This window comes from Bufo bufo, chromosome 6 (assembly GCF_905171765.1).
Source record: "Bufo bufo chromosome 6, aBufBuf1.1, whole genome shotgun sequence".
Classification (NCBI taxonomy): Eukaryota; Metazoa; Chordata; class Amphibia; order Anura; family Bufonidae; genus Bufo; species Bufo bufo.
The window spans coordinates 127,401,880-127,414,465 of record NC_053394.1 but is presented as its reverse complement, the minus strand read 5'-3'; the positions used below and the strand labels follow the sequence as shown (position 1 = coordinate 127,414,465).

General features: G+C 42.0%; 1 protein-coding gene across 21 annotated transcripts in view; it reads right to left on the bottom strand.

The window, feature by feature from the left end:
* SORBS1 (sorbin and SH3 domain containing 1) overlaps window positions 1-12,586 on the bottom strand; it is a 353,742-nt gene that overhangs the window by 60,474 nt on the left and 280,682 nt on the right. For 19 of the 21 annotated variants that reach the window (XM_040436109.1, XM_040436104.1, XM_040436089.1 and 16 more), the window contains one exon: window positions 7,944-8,027. The exons of the other annotated variants lie outside the window; for them this stretch is intronic. In XM_040436109.1, the coding sequence (XP_040292043.1) occupies window positions 7,944-8,027 (84 nt within the window). The remainder of the gene's footprint in view (window positions 1-7,943; window positions 8,028-12,586) is intronic. 21 annotated transcript variants of the gene reach the window in all.

Here is a 12,586-nt window from a genome sequence, read left to right as displayed (position 1 = left end):
TGAAGAGGAAAGTATAAAGAAGGAAACAAGCAAAAGCATGTCCCATACCATACTGGGGGGGAAGGGGGCCAAGCAGCCATGCAGACAGTTCGAAGATCTTAGAAATTAGGTTAGTTTGGAGAGGCTCGCAGTTCAGTCCTTGAGGAAGCGCCCTAACATGCTAGGGCAAGGCCCTGTCTGAACACAGGTGAGTTCACATGGTCTGTGGATTGTCACCTGTAGTCAAGAAGGAGAATTCTAGCTAAGTTAGGTCACCTGCTGACCATGAAGAATTTAACTCCATTGGGTCATGAGAGGGAAAAAGCTTACAGAATCTCGGTATCCAAAAAAAAAGGCAGAAATTGCTCATTGTTAATGTGCTTGAAGGCCACAAGTACCTACCACATTTACAAATGGCTGAAATCCCATGATGGCAATGTAGGACAATGAGAGAGAGGTTCAGCCACAAAATTTATGAAACGTGTACAGTCCTTACAAAGCAGCTGTGTAATACAACTGAACTACCTTTTATATAATGGAAAAGAGTAGCAGTGTGTTTTTCTGATGCGCCTGTATGGCCAACGTTCATTAGAATGCTGCTTGAAACCTGAGAAACTACTACAGCCAACTAACCCATAAATCTATTAATTCGATATGGACAAAGTCAAGCACTGGGTCGTATCAATACTACAGTTCCATCCACACTGTTGTTGTGAATGAAAGCTTTACATAGCTCTTGATAATTCATGTACGAGCACAGGTTATTCACATACACAACATCAACCACGTTAAACTTGAAGAGGTCTAAAACGCTGAGATACCGGGATTTTTGGCAAAGTTCTCATTAAGAAGAGCTGGTGGTAAGTAGAGATGAGCGAATCGAGTTCGGATGAAACATCCAAAGTGGACTCGCTCATCCCTAGTGGCGAGTTTCTCTCCCTGCCTTCAGTTCATTCATTGTCACTGGTGCCAACCAAACAAATCCGTATCTCAGGTTCCTTGAACCCTTATTTTTCAGGCCTCAAGTGGAGTTGGAGTTGAAATTGTCTACTTATTAATACGGGTAAAAACTCTACTGTGTAGATATTTGAAAATCCATGGGTCAACGAGGAGTTGAAATCAAACAATTTAGTTTGGCGTTTTCACACCTGGTGATTCTATATATGGCCAGAAACAAGACGAAATAATGGTTAGACATTTCCACATGATATGCTATAAGGATCTCATAGATGAAGGTCCCTCTGAGATGAGAACTCCGGGACTTGCACCTATCTCTAAAAAAGAGGTCTCCTGACCCGGTCTCCAGGCTGGAAAAAGGGGATGAGTTTACAGAGACAGTGGGGCTCACAGTGCTATGCTGTAACTGTATCACAGCAAGCTATGCTGTTTCTGTATCTCACTTCTTTGTGAGTTATGGACACAGCTTAACACAGAGCGTTCAGCTGCTTCCGTAAACCAGGTCACTGCTCACAGCCTGGATGGCAACCAGCAGGACAGGGTGAGGAGTTCTAGAGATGGGACAGGTCTGGTGCAGTATGGTGCATACTAGTGTTCTGGTGCAGTACGGTGTATACTAGTGATCTGGTGCAGTACAGTGTATATATTAGTATTGTGGTGCAGTACGGTGTATACTAGTGATCTGGTGCAGTTATGGTGTATACTAGTGTTCTGGTGCAGTACGGTGTATACTAGTGTTCTAGCGGAGCATGGGGTATACTAGTGTTCTGGTGCAGTATAATGTATACTAGTGTTCTAGCGGAGCATGGTGTATACTAGTGTTCTGGTGCAGTACAGTGTATATATTAGTGTTCGGGTGCAGTATGGTGTATACTAGTGTTCTGGTGCAGTACAGTGTATATATTAGTGTTCTGTTGCAGTATGGTGTATACTAGTGTTCTGGTGCAGTACAGTGTATACTAGTGTTCTAGCGGAGCATGGTGTATACTAGTGTTCTGGTGCAGTACAGTGTATACTAGTGTTCTAGCGGAGCATGGTGTATACTAGTGTTCTGGTGCAGTACAGTGTATACTAGTGTTCTAGCGGAGCATGGTGTATACTAGTGTTCTGGTGCAGTACAGTGTATACTAGTGTTCTAGCGGAGCATGGTGTATACTAGTGTTCTGGTGCAGTACAGTGTATACTAGTGTTCTAGCGGAGCATGGTGTATACTAGTGTTCTGGTGCAGTACAGTGTATACTAGTGTTCTAGCGGAGCATGGTGTATACTAGTGTTCTGGTGCAGTACAGTGTATACTAGTGTTCTAGCGGAGCATGGTGTATACTAGTGTTCTAGTGGAGAATGGTGTATACTAGTGTTCTGGTGCAGTACAGTGTATATATTAGTGTTCTGGTGCAGTATGGTGTATACTAGTGTTCTGGTGCAGTACGGTGTATATATTAGTGTTCTGGTGCAGTACAGTGTATACTAGTGTTCTGGTGCAGTACAGTGTATACTAGTGTTCTAGTGGAGCATGGTGTATACTAGTGTTATGGTGCAGTACAGTGTATATATTAGTGTTCTGGTGCAGTATGGTGTATACTAGTGTTCTGGTGCAGTACGGTGAATATATTAGTGTTCTGGTGCAGTACGGTGTATATATTAGTGTTCTGGTGCAGTACAGTGTATACTAGTGTTCTGGTGCAGTACAGTGTATACTAGTGTTCTGGTGCAGTACAGTGTATACTAGTGTTCTGGTGCAGTACAGTGTATACTAGTGTTCTAGTGGAGCATGGTGTATACTAGTGATCTAATGGAGTATGTTGTATACTAGTGATCTGGTGCAGTACAGTGTATACTAGTGTTCTAGCGGAGCATGGTGTATACTAGTGATCTAATTGAGCATGGTGTATACTAGTGTTCTGGTGCAGTACAGTGTATACTAGTGTTCTAGCGGAGCATGGTGTATACTAGTGTTCTGGTGCAGTACAGTGTATACTAGTGTTCTAGCGGAGCATGGTGTATACTAGAGTTCTGGTGCAGTACAGTGTATACTAGTGTTCTAGCGGAGCATGGTGTATACTAGTGTTCTGGTGCAGTACAGTGTATACTAGTGTTCTAGCGGAGCATGGTGTATACTAGTGTTCTAGTGGAGAATGGTGTATACTAGTGTTCTGGTGCAGTACAGTGTATATATTAGTGTTCTGGTGCAGTATGGTGTATACTAGTGTTCTGGTGCAGTACGGTGAATATATTAGTGTTCTGGTGCAGTACGGTGTATATATTAGTGTTCTGGTGCAGTACAGTGTATACTAGTGTTCTGGTGCAGTACAGTGTATACTAGTGTTCTAGTGGAGCATGGTGTATACTAGTGTTCTGGTGCAGTACAGTGTATACTAGTGTTCTAGTGAAGCATGGTGTATACTAGTGTTCTAGTGAAGCATGGTGTATACTAGTGTTCTAGTGAAGCATGGTGTATACTAGTGTTCTAGTGGAGCATGGTGTATACTAGTGATCTGGTGCAGTACAGTGTATACTAGTGTTCTGGTGCAGTACAGTGTATATATTAGTGTTCTGGTGAAGTACGGTGTATATATTAGTGTTCTGGTGCAGTACGGTGTATATATTAGTGTTCTGGTGCAGTACAGTGTATATATTAGTGTTCTGGTGAAGTACGGTGTATATATTAGTGTTCTGGTGCAGTACGGTGTATATATTAGTGTTCTGGTGCAGTACGGTGCATATATTAGTGTTCTGGTGCAGTACGGTGTATATATTAGTGTTCTGGTGCAGTACGGTGCATATATTAGTGTTCTGGTGCAGTACAGTGTATACTAGTGTTCTAGCGGAGCATGGGGTATACTAGTGTTCTAGCGGAGCATGGTGTATACTAGTGTTCTAGTGGAGCATGGTGTATACTAGTGATCTAATGGAGCATGTTGTATACTAGTGACCTGGTGCTCTATAGTCTATATTAATGTTCAAGTGGAGCATGGAATATAATTCTAGAAGATTAAGTTGTATAAAACAAGGCAGATAATAAATGTAAAGCTGTCCTATATACATACATGAAGGTGTCCAGCCATCATATCACACCTTCATGAAGTTACATTCTCACAGCATTTTCCATTCTCCAACCAGCAGCTGCTAAATTCATCTGTAACAAATGCAGCCAATGTTCTTGCCAGTGAGAAGCCAGCCATGTGGTTAGCTATAAAATATCTAAGAGTACGGTCACGTGGTCCAGTTTCCTGATGAAGTTTTGGAGGCCAACATCAGGATGGATCATAAAAGCAGAGAAAGCATTAGGAACATACTCTTAAAAAAACAATCTCTCTTGTTTTCAAAACCGCATCAGACAAGCAGAACGTGTGGCCATACCCTAAGATGCGCCAAGCTGTGCCACAGATTTTTGGCGCGGGCACATTAGTAAACCTGGGTCACTGTCTCCAGACTCACACACCAATGGTGCCCAGCTATAGTAACCACAAGGTTTACTTCTCATACTAAGAACCTGCAGGTTTAGATGGGGGATGGAACCCGAGGCTGTAAATTCAGAGTGATCAAAGTGTCCAACGTTTATTGTTGGCGAAAGTTGAACGCCTTCCTAATTATTAGCATGACCGCTTGTTGATATGCGACATGTAAATGATCACTTGTATTGTAAAATGTATCATTAGTCTGAAGATGAAATGGTGTGAATAGCTATCCTGTGGATGTGTAAGAGAACTGCACCTTAAAGGAAATGTTTCACCAAAAATCTGATCTGCCAGTTAAAACCAGATGGCAACACACATCCTTTTTTCTAATTTGTTTTTATTTTCTGATTGCAGATTTTTTTTATTCTATTTCCTGAACAAGATTATGGGGGCGGCCATCTTGTCTGAGCTGTTCTTAACAGCAGAGGTCGTACTACATTTTTTTCCAGAAGAGTAAAAATACTCCTCTGACCATTTTTGAGAAGTATTTTTAGCCGAGGAGGAGTATGAAAATTGTAGTTATTCATATATATAATACGTAGGCTTATATAACATTAAGGGGTTGCTATTCATGCAGGGAAACCATTACCAGTCTTCTCTAGGTCTTCCATGCAGAATTAGCAAATTTTGACCATTTTAAATTTCTGTCTCAGCACCAAATCTGTCACGTAGGGATCGGGGCAGTAGACTGTGCAAAACTCAATGCAATAAGAATTGAACAGGGACGTCTGGTGGTTGTGGCAGGGAGCAGTGGTGGTTTGGTGGCACTGGGTGGGGTCTGGGACGAATGTACAGGAGGCAGTTATAGGACAGTCTTATACACAATATATCGGACTGTTGCACAGTATCATGGACCCTATAGTCTTCTCGGTGATCTCCAGGGTCCAGGGTCCTTACATAGAGAAACTAATAGCCAAGAGGCTAAAGAAAACCCTGCTTCTTATGTTACATCAGAACTTTCACTTGATTGCTCTGATACCTAAACACCAAAAAGGAAAAAAAGAATTTTAAAAACCTGCTGTTTCTCTAGATGACCTTATGTTGATAGTAGTGTTAATAGAGTCCCAAAGGCTTATAAAAGTAGGGTACCTGCTTTTATAGACCCTTGAGACTCTATTAACACTACTATCAACATAAGGTCATCTAGAGAAACAGCAGGTTTTTAAAATTCTTTTTTTCCTTTTTGGTGTTTAGGTATCAGAGCAATCAAGTGAAAGTTCTGATGTAACATAAGAAGCAGGGTTTTGTTTAGCCTCTTGGCTATTAGTTTTCCATTGATAAACCTCCACATGGGGCTCCCAGAAGCCTGCAGGGCACTTCTGGTGTGACATCACCTGGGCACAAGCCTGACACTTCTCTCATTGTCTTTACTCCGCAGAGGCTCCATTCCCGCCATGCTTTCCCTTCATCAGCAGCAGGAAATGGCGCGGAATGGCTGCTGCTATGTGTTCAGCGCGCGGGAGAAGGGGGGTGAGAAGATCGGCCAATGGCACGGCAGCCTGTGGATACTGACAAATCAGCAGCCTCCTCTCTAATAACAAAGCTCTGTACTGTGAGGAGCTTTGTGATTGGCTGTGCTGCCCGTGCCGGTCACAGCGCTCATGAATGGCAGTGAAATCATTGTGTGTATTCATACGCAGCAGACATTTTTTAGGGAGTAAAACTGCCTGTACAGGCGTCTATGACGCTTGTACAGACGTATTCGCGACCTCTGCTTAACAGCATATAGAAAGCATTAAGAAAATTGCTTTACAACAGCCCCATGGGCCATAGACACGATGGTCAGGAGACCTCATTGACTTCTATGGGAGAGTTTTCTAGGCATGCTCTGTGATCTGTGCAGAGGTCATTGTACAAGGGATGGATAGGTAAGCTTTGACAATCACCTTTTTGAAAATGGAGGGTCCTGTCTTATCTGTCATTCTAATCCTGCCTGTAATGATATCACCTTTGTACAAATAAGCAGATAACTGCAGTAAAGTGATTTGTACAGACCAAAAAGTGGCGCCTATTAATAGGCTTAGCGGCCAGCGGGAAAACTGTAGGGTTTTGTGTTTTTTGGTTTAAATATAAATATTCAGGCTACTTTCACACTTGCGGCAGAGTGATCCGGCAAGCAGTTCCGTAGCCGGAACTGCAACTCGGATCCGGCAATCTGCATGCAAACGGACAGCATTTGTAGATGGATCAGTCTTACAAATGCATTGCAAGAACGGATCCGTCTCTCCGCATTTCATCAGGAGAAACTGATCCGTTATATATTTTTTTCACATTTTTACCAGTCTGCACATGCGCAGACCGGTATTCCGGTATTTTAATGCACTAATACATTTCAATGTAAATGAATGCCGTATCCGGCATTCCGGCAACTGATCCGGAATTTTAGACGGAGAGAATACCACAACATGCTGCGGTATTTCCTCCGTAAGACATCCTGAACGGATTTCTCTCCATTCAGAATGCATGGGGATGAAACTGATCAGTTCTTTTCCGGTATTGAGCCCCTAGGACGGAACTCAGTGCCGGAAAAGAAAAACGCTAGTGTGAAAGTACACTTACATGGAAAATTTGAAATAACATCACCAAAAATTCTTAAAAAATATGTTAAACATAAAAACATGAGTTAACCAATAGTTCATTTTCTGATAACGCAATTCCTTTTTAAAGAATCGCTTTACAGAGCAGACACAATGGATGGGAGGGGACCTCATTGACTTCTATAGGAGAGTTTTCTAGGCATGATGTGTGACCTGTGCAGAGGTCATTGTACAAGGGAAGGATAGGTAAGCTTTGACAATTACCTATTGTGAATATGGGATCCTGTCTTATCTATACACAGAGGTGATATCATTACAGGCAGGATTACAATGACCAGTAAGCAGATAACTGCAGTAAAGTGATCTGTACAGACCAAGAAAGTAGCACCTATTAGTTGGCTTAGTGGCCAGTGTGAAAACTGCAGGATTTTATGGTTTTTGTTTAAATATAGATATTGATATGGAGAATTAAAATAACTACAAAAAAAAAACTTGATTTGAATAATAGGTGATTTTCTGATGACACATTCCCTTTAAATAGAGTCTAAGTAAAATGAGGTGGAATCTATCTGGACATTGTTTCCTGACTCTTCCAGAAACACACTAATGTGATATCTAGGCTCCATTAGGATCTGTATACAAACACTGCCAATATCTGCAGCCATAAATCAGATAACTGCTGGGCAATAATTACATTTGAGTGCGTAATTGTTGAGGCAACCGGATAACGGAAATTTCATCACAATAAATGGACACCAGGAACAGTGGAGGCTGGAGAATGGAATGTCAACAAACAGGGGATTGAATAAAAGTGCCTATACCAACCACACCACCACTGGGTCAGTAGAACATGCACTAAAACTGATCTATTCTAGTAGATAGTAGCTAAAATCCAAGATCTGCTCTGTGACCGAGAAAAGGATCTTTTGTTCCCTCTACAAGTGGCTATTGTTACGTTATTTGCAGCTATAACAAAGCACACAGTAGCTGATAAGAGATCTATCCTACTTACCGGTTTCCCAAATTCCAATTCCGAAAAGAATTTATACCAAGGTTCATTCTTTAAATCTACCTCTTCTGGACTTTTATCCCGAGTCTACAGAGTTCATGACAGGGGAATGGAAGGAAGAAGGAGAAGAAGATTATGAAAAGAAGAAGGAAAGGGGACCGTTAAGAGATGCAGAATTCCCAAGCACGTCTTTCCACTGCCAGGACTGGAAACTAAATGGGGAGATTTATGATCTGTTACAGCGGATGGAACCGGCGGACTTCATCCTGCATCTCTAACAGAACATGGATATGCAAGAAACAGAAGTTCCAACACAGTCAAGAGGTCGGATGAAACAAAAGACAGAAAATTACAGAGACATTTCAGCAAGACACAAGAGTACAATGAATAAAGTGACAGCATAAACAATACAGACATGCCGAAAAAAATCACACAAAAGGGGAAGGCACACAACAGAGCAGAGTGTTACAGATGTGTTGGCTGTGCCGCCGCTTTAATCGGTTAAATGCATTACAGTCAGCTCTCCTCCCCATAAGACTAAGGTATATTGTCTTACACTTCAGTAGGTCAGTACTTACTGTATAAATGTGCTGGTACTAGACTGAGGCTTCACCTAGCGCAAGAGAAACTCCACTTTGAAGCCACTTTAAAAAGGGGCACTTCCAGAAAGGGATCTTTTTTATATTTTATATATAATTACTTTTTTTTATAAGTTATATGCATTGTCACTAGTTATTGAAAACTAATTTTTTTTAATCATTTTTGACAGGTTATTTTTTAGATGCCTTCAGTGCTACGTATTGAAAACCAAATGATCTCAGAGACATAAACGTTCTCAATGGGCAAGGAAAATTATCTTAGTGTATGACTTTGTTACACAGGGAAGGATTTATCTGCAAAGTAATCCCCATTATAGTAGTGGGTTAAGGGCTGGAGTAACTGATAGAATGACGCCTCTGTTGTTTTCTTGACAGGGAGCAGCACATCGATTAGTATAATGTGAGCCCTGACCAGCCACACTATTGGGATAACATAATGTTGCTCTACTTGAGTCACCGCCCCTCACTTTTCCCTAGACCGACTGCTGGTCCGACCAAGATTGCTAACAGACTCTGTGCCATGCTAAATGACCAGACAGAGAAGAAGTTAGCATCTGTCAGCATGATCATCCCTATTAAAGCAGGCATGCTGCCTGGTAGGCTTGATCATGCTGTTAAAACAATACCTTTGCTTTGTCTGTAGGTAGAACTGTTGCCGAGACATCTGGATTTTTAGTAATATAAAAATGAGCTGGTTTGAGCACCAAGTGGCCGGCCAGAGCCCTTAGAGCGCTGCTTTTGTAGCACCCCTCTAAGCTGGGCACTCCCCACTTCCCCATTGATTGACAGTGCTAGACAATCAAGCTATGAGAGTGGTCCCAAAGGTGGAGCTTCATTTAGTAGATACAAGCTAAATCGGTGGAATTTGCTGGTACATCTGGTAATCAAGACGGTTTTATCTTCTTTTAATTTACACAGCACAAGTGAGGTTTTATGCACCTAACATGCCTCATATAAGAATTTCCGAATAAGAAACTAATCTTCAACACAACAGGTTCTCGCACTTAGTTTTGCTACCATCTGATATCACAAATGGGATGAGCAGAACATTAAATAATTATTATTATGGGACAAACTATTTTTGTTTATTTCAAAATATATCATTTTGTATTTTTTGCTGCTTCTCCGATTGTAAAATAAATAAATACAAATGTTTTGCCACTATATCCAGTATATATATCTAGTATCAAGTGATCTCCTTATCGTGATGCACTCTTTGCTGCTGAGCTGATTAACCTTAAAAGGTTGTTCCAGATTCCCATAAGTTTTTTCAATTCTCCTCCCTGTCGGCCCTGTGGAGTCAAGCACACTTACTGGCTTCCCCGCTGCTTGGTTCTGGCTCCCTCGATCCAGAGCACTCTTTACCGTGCTCTGTTCCCCGCATGTAAACTTACAGCATGGATGGGGGATACGTGCTAATAACTGGCTAAGGCTACTTTCACACTTGCGGCAGAGTGATCAGGCAAGCAGTTCCGTCCCCGGAACTGCCTGCCGGATCCGGCAAAACGTATGCCAACTGATGGCATTTGTAAGACTGATCAGGATCCTGATCAGTCAGAAAAATGCATTGAAATGCCGGATCTGTCTTTCCGGAGTCATTTATTTTTTTCACCTTTTTCTTCGGTCTGCGCATGCGCAGGCCAGAAGGACGGATCTGGCATTTTGAATGCCGGATCCGGCACGAATACATTCCTATGGAGGCAAGTCTTCATTTTTTTGGGCCGAAGATAAAATCTTAGCATGCTGCGGTTTTATCCTTTGCCTGATCAGTCAAAATGACTGAACTGAAGACATCCTGATGCATCCTGAACGGATTGCTCTCCATTCAGAATGCATGGGGATTGGGGATATACCTGATCAGTTTCCGGCATTGAGCCCTTTTGACGGAACTCAGTGCCGAAAAAAAAAAAAAAAAAAAGTGAAAGTACCCTAAAGTGTGAAAGTACCTTAAAGTGGTGACGTTATCCTCAAGCAGCATGTCACTAGGTCATGTGCTGCTAAGGGGAGCGTGACCCCAGTCCATTTTGGGAATTCACTTGCGAGGACTAAAGAGCACCGAAGAGAGCAGTGGACAAAAGGAGCCGAAAAAGACCGGCGGGGAGCAGGCAACTATGCTAGACTCCACAGGTCCGGAGGGGCAGGGGTAGAAATTTATTTAACATATAAAAAGCTGGAGTAACCCTTAGTAAACTTTCACGTTTAATCATCAGGTCTTTTGTAAGGTTCAAAATTCTGGGCTAATTAAATCTTAATATAACTATATAACAGTCACAGCTCTATTTTTCTGATAGAGAGCTCCAAATCCTCTGCATGGATATAGAGTTAAAAGATGATTTTCTACTAGAGGGAGCTTTCTGCATACTGACCTATTATTGATGTAAAACAGTATGCAAAAAGCCCCCTCTAGTGGTAGCAGCAGGTAAGCAGCATGTTATTTTTTAAATGTATGCCTTTGCATTGAATTTCTTTGCATTAGAAATAGCGAGCTCCAACCGCTATAAAGATATGTTTAGAAAATCTAAATGTATCAAATTTGAATTTTTAACCCATTTAGATTAAAAATAGTATTCAAGGGTGGACATACGACTTACAAGGCACACTAACACTGACTGATTATCCTCACAGGCACTACAACACCCATCATAAAACACTATGTACTGTATTATATCCTAAATAGTTGTGTTCTGATGATGTAAAGCCTGGAGAACATGAACTGATGGAATACCTAGAATCGCTGTTCAGTATTACCCTTACCAATGACAGGCTTTTGCCTAGAGGTAAAGAATAGTGCACCTTCGTTTAAAGGGAAAGGCTGCTCAAAAGCTGTATCTTTCCATTCTATCAATTCCCACTATGATGGGGTAAATTACATTTATTTATATTTACTCAGATTTTTTTGAAAATAATAAATTAAATCACTGGCGTCACCCAGAGTTACAAATGTGTCATTACATCTTTACAGCTCTACTGAATGCTGATTGAACGGAAACCTTTATCACAGGCCGATGGTCGGCCAAACAAACCTCTCTACTAAAGTTCGTTCTCGCTCAGGGAACAGTCGGCACACCAGTGTTTGTCGGTGATCGCATCTTTTAGGTGGGCATAAAAATCAGTTTAGGATAGGCCTTCAATACTGTGATCCCGGCAAACCCTGTTAACTTAAAGTGGTTGTCCCATTACAATGATGGATAGGGGATAAGTGTCTGATCAGTGGAGGTCCGATCAGTGGAGGTCCGATCACTGGGGTCCTCACCGATCGCTAGAACATTTTTGGTATGAGGTTTCTACTTTAGGATGTTGCAAATATGTCAGGTTCTGAATCATTTTGCTTGGCCAAGACCATTCATCCCATTCTCTTTCCCACACTCCAACTGTGTCAAGTGCAGTTTACTCATGGAATGTAATATATGAGGACATAGTAGCCTTAAAGGGGTTATCCAAGATGCGCTGTGATCCTGAGTGGCAGCCCCTCCTGGGTTTACGTGCCGTACATTGGGCGCATAATCAAAGCATGGGATCTGAACCCACAGCACAAGCATGAGTCTGAACCTCTCGCCACAGCGCTAGCGAGAAATTCCGAATCACGCATGAGCTGTGGCTACTGATCCCAGGCTGGGAACATGTGCCTGGGGTAAGTTCACACAATCCTCAAATCTTGGGCTACTGTGCATTGGTAGCCCAAGACACTTCCTCATTGTCCAACCCTGCTCTTGGATTGGCCAGAGCTGATCACATGAGCAGTGCTGGCCAATGCAAGGGCAGCAGGAAGTGCTGGACTACCAAATTCATCAGCTAGTCTGAGAAACGGTGGGGACATCTTGGATGACAGAAGAGGAGCCTAGTAATCAGTGGATCTTCAACTGAAGAGATAAGAAGGAGGTCACTATGCAAGTGTTCTGTTCGTTCCCCAGTTAATGTGAATTATTTTTCAACGCAGCTACATTAAACTTTGACCCCTTTGTTCTTAGGAATGGTGGGAGTTCCAGAGGTCAGATCCCACCAATTAGAATGCCGTGGCACATCCTAGCAATAGGATATAATATCACA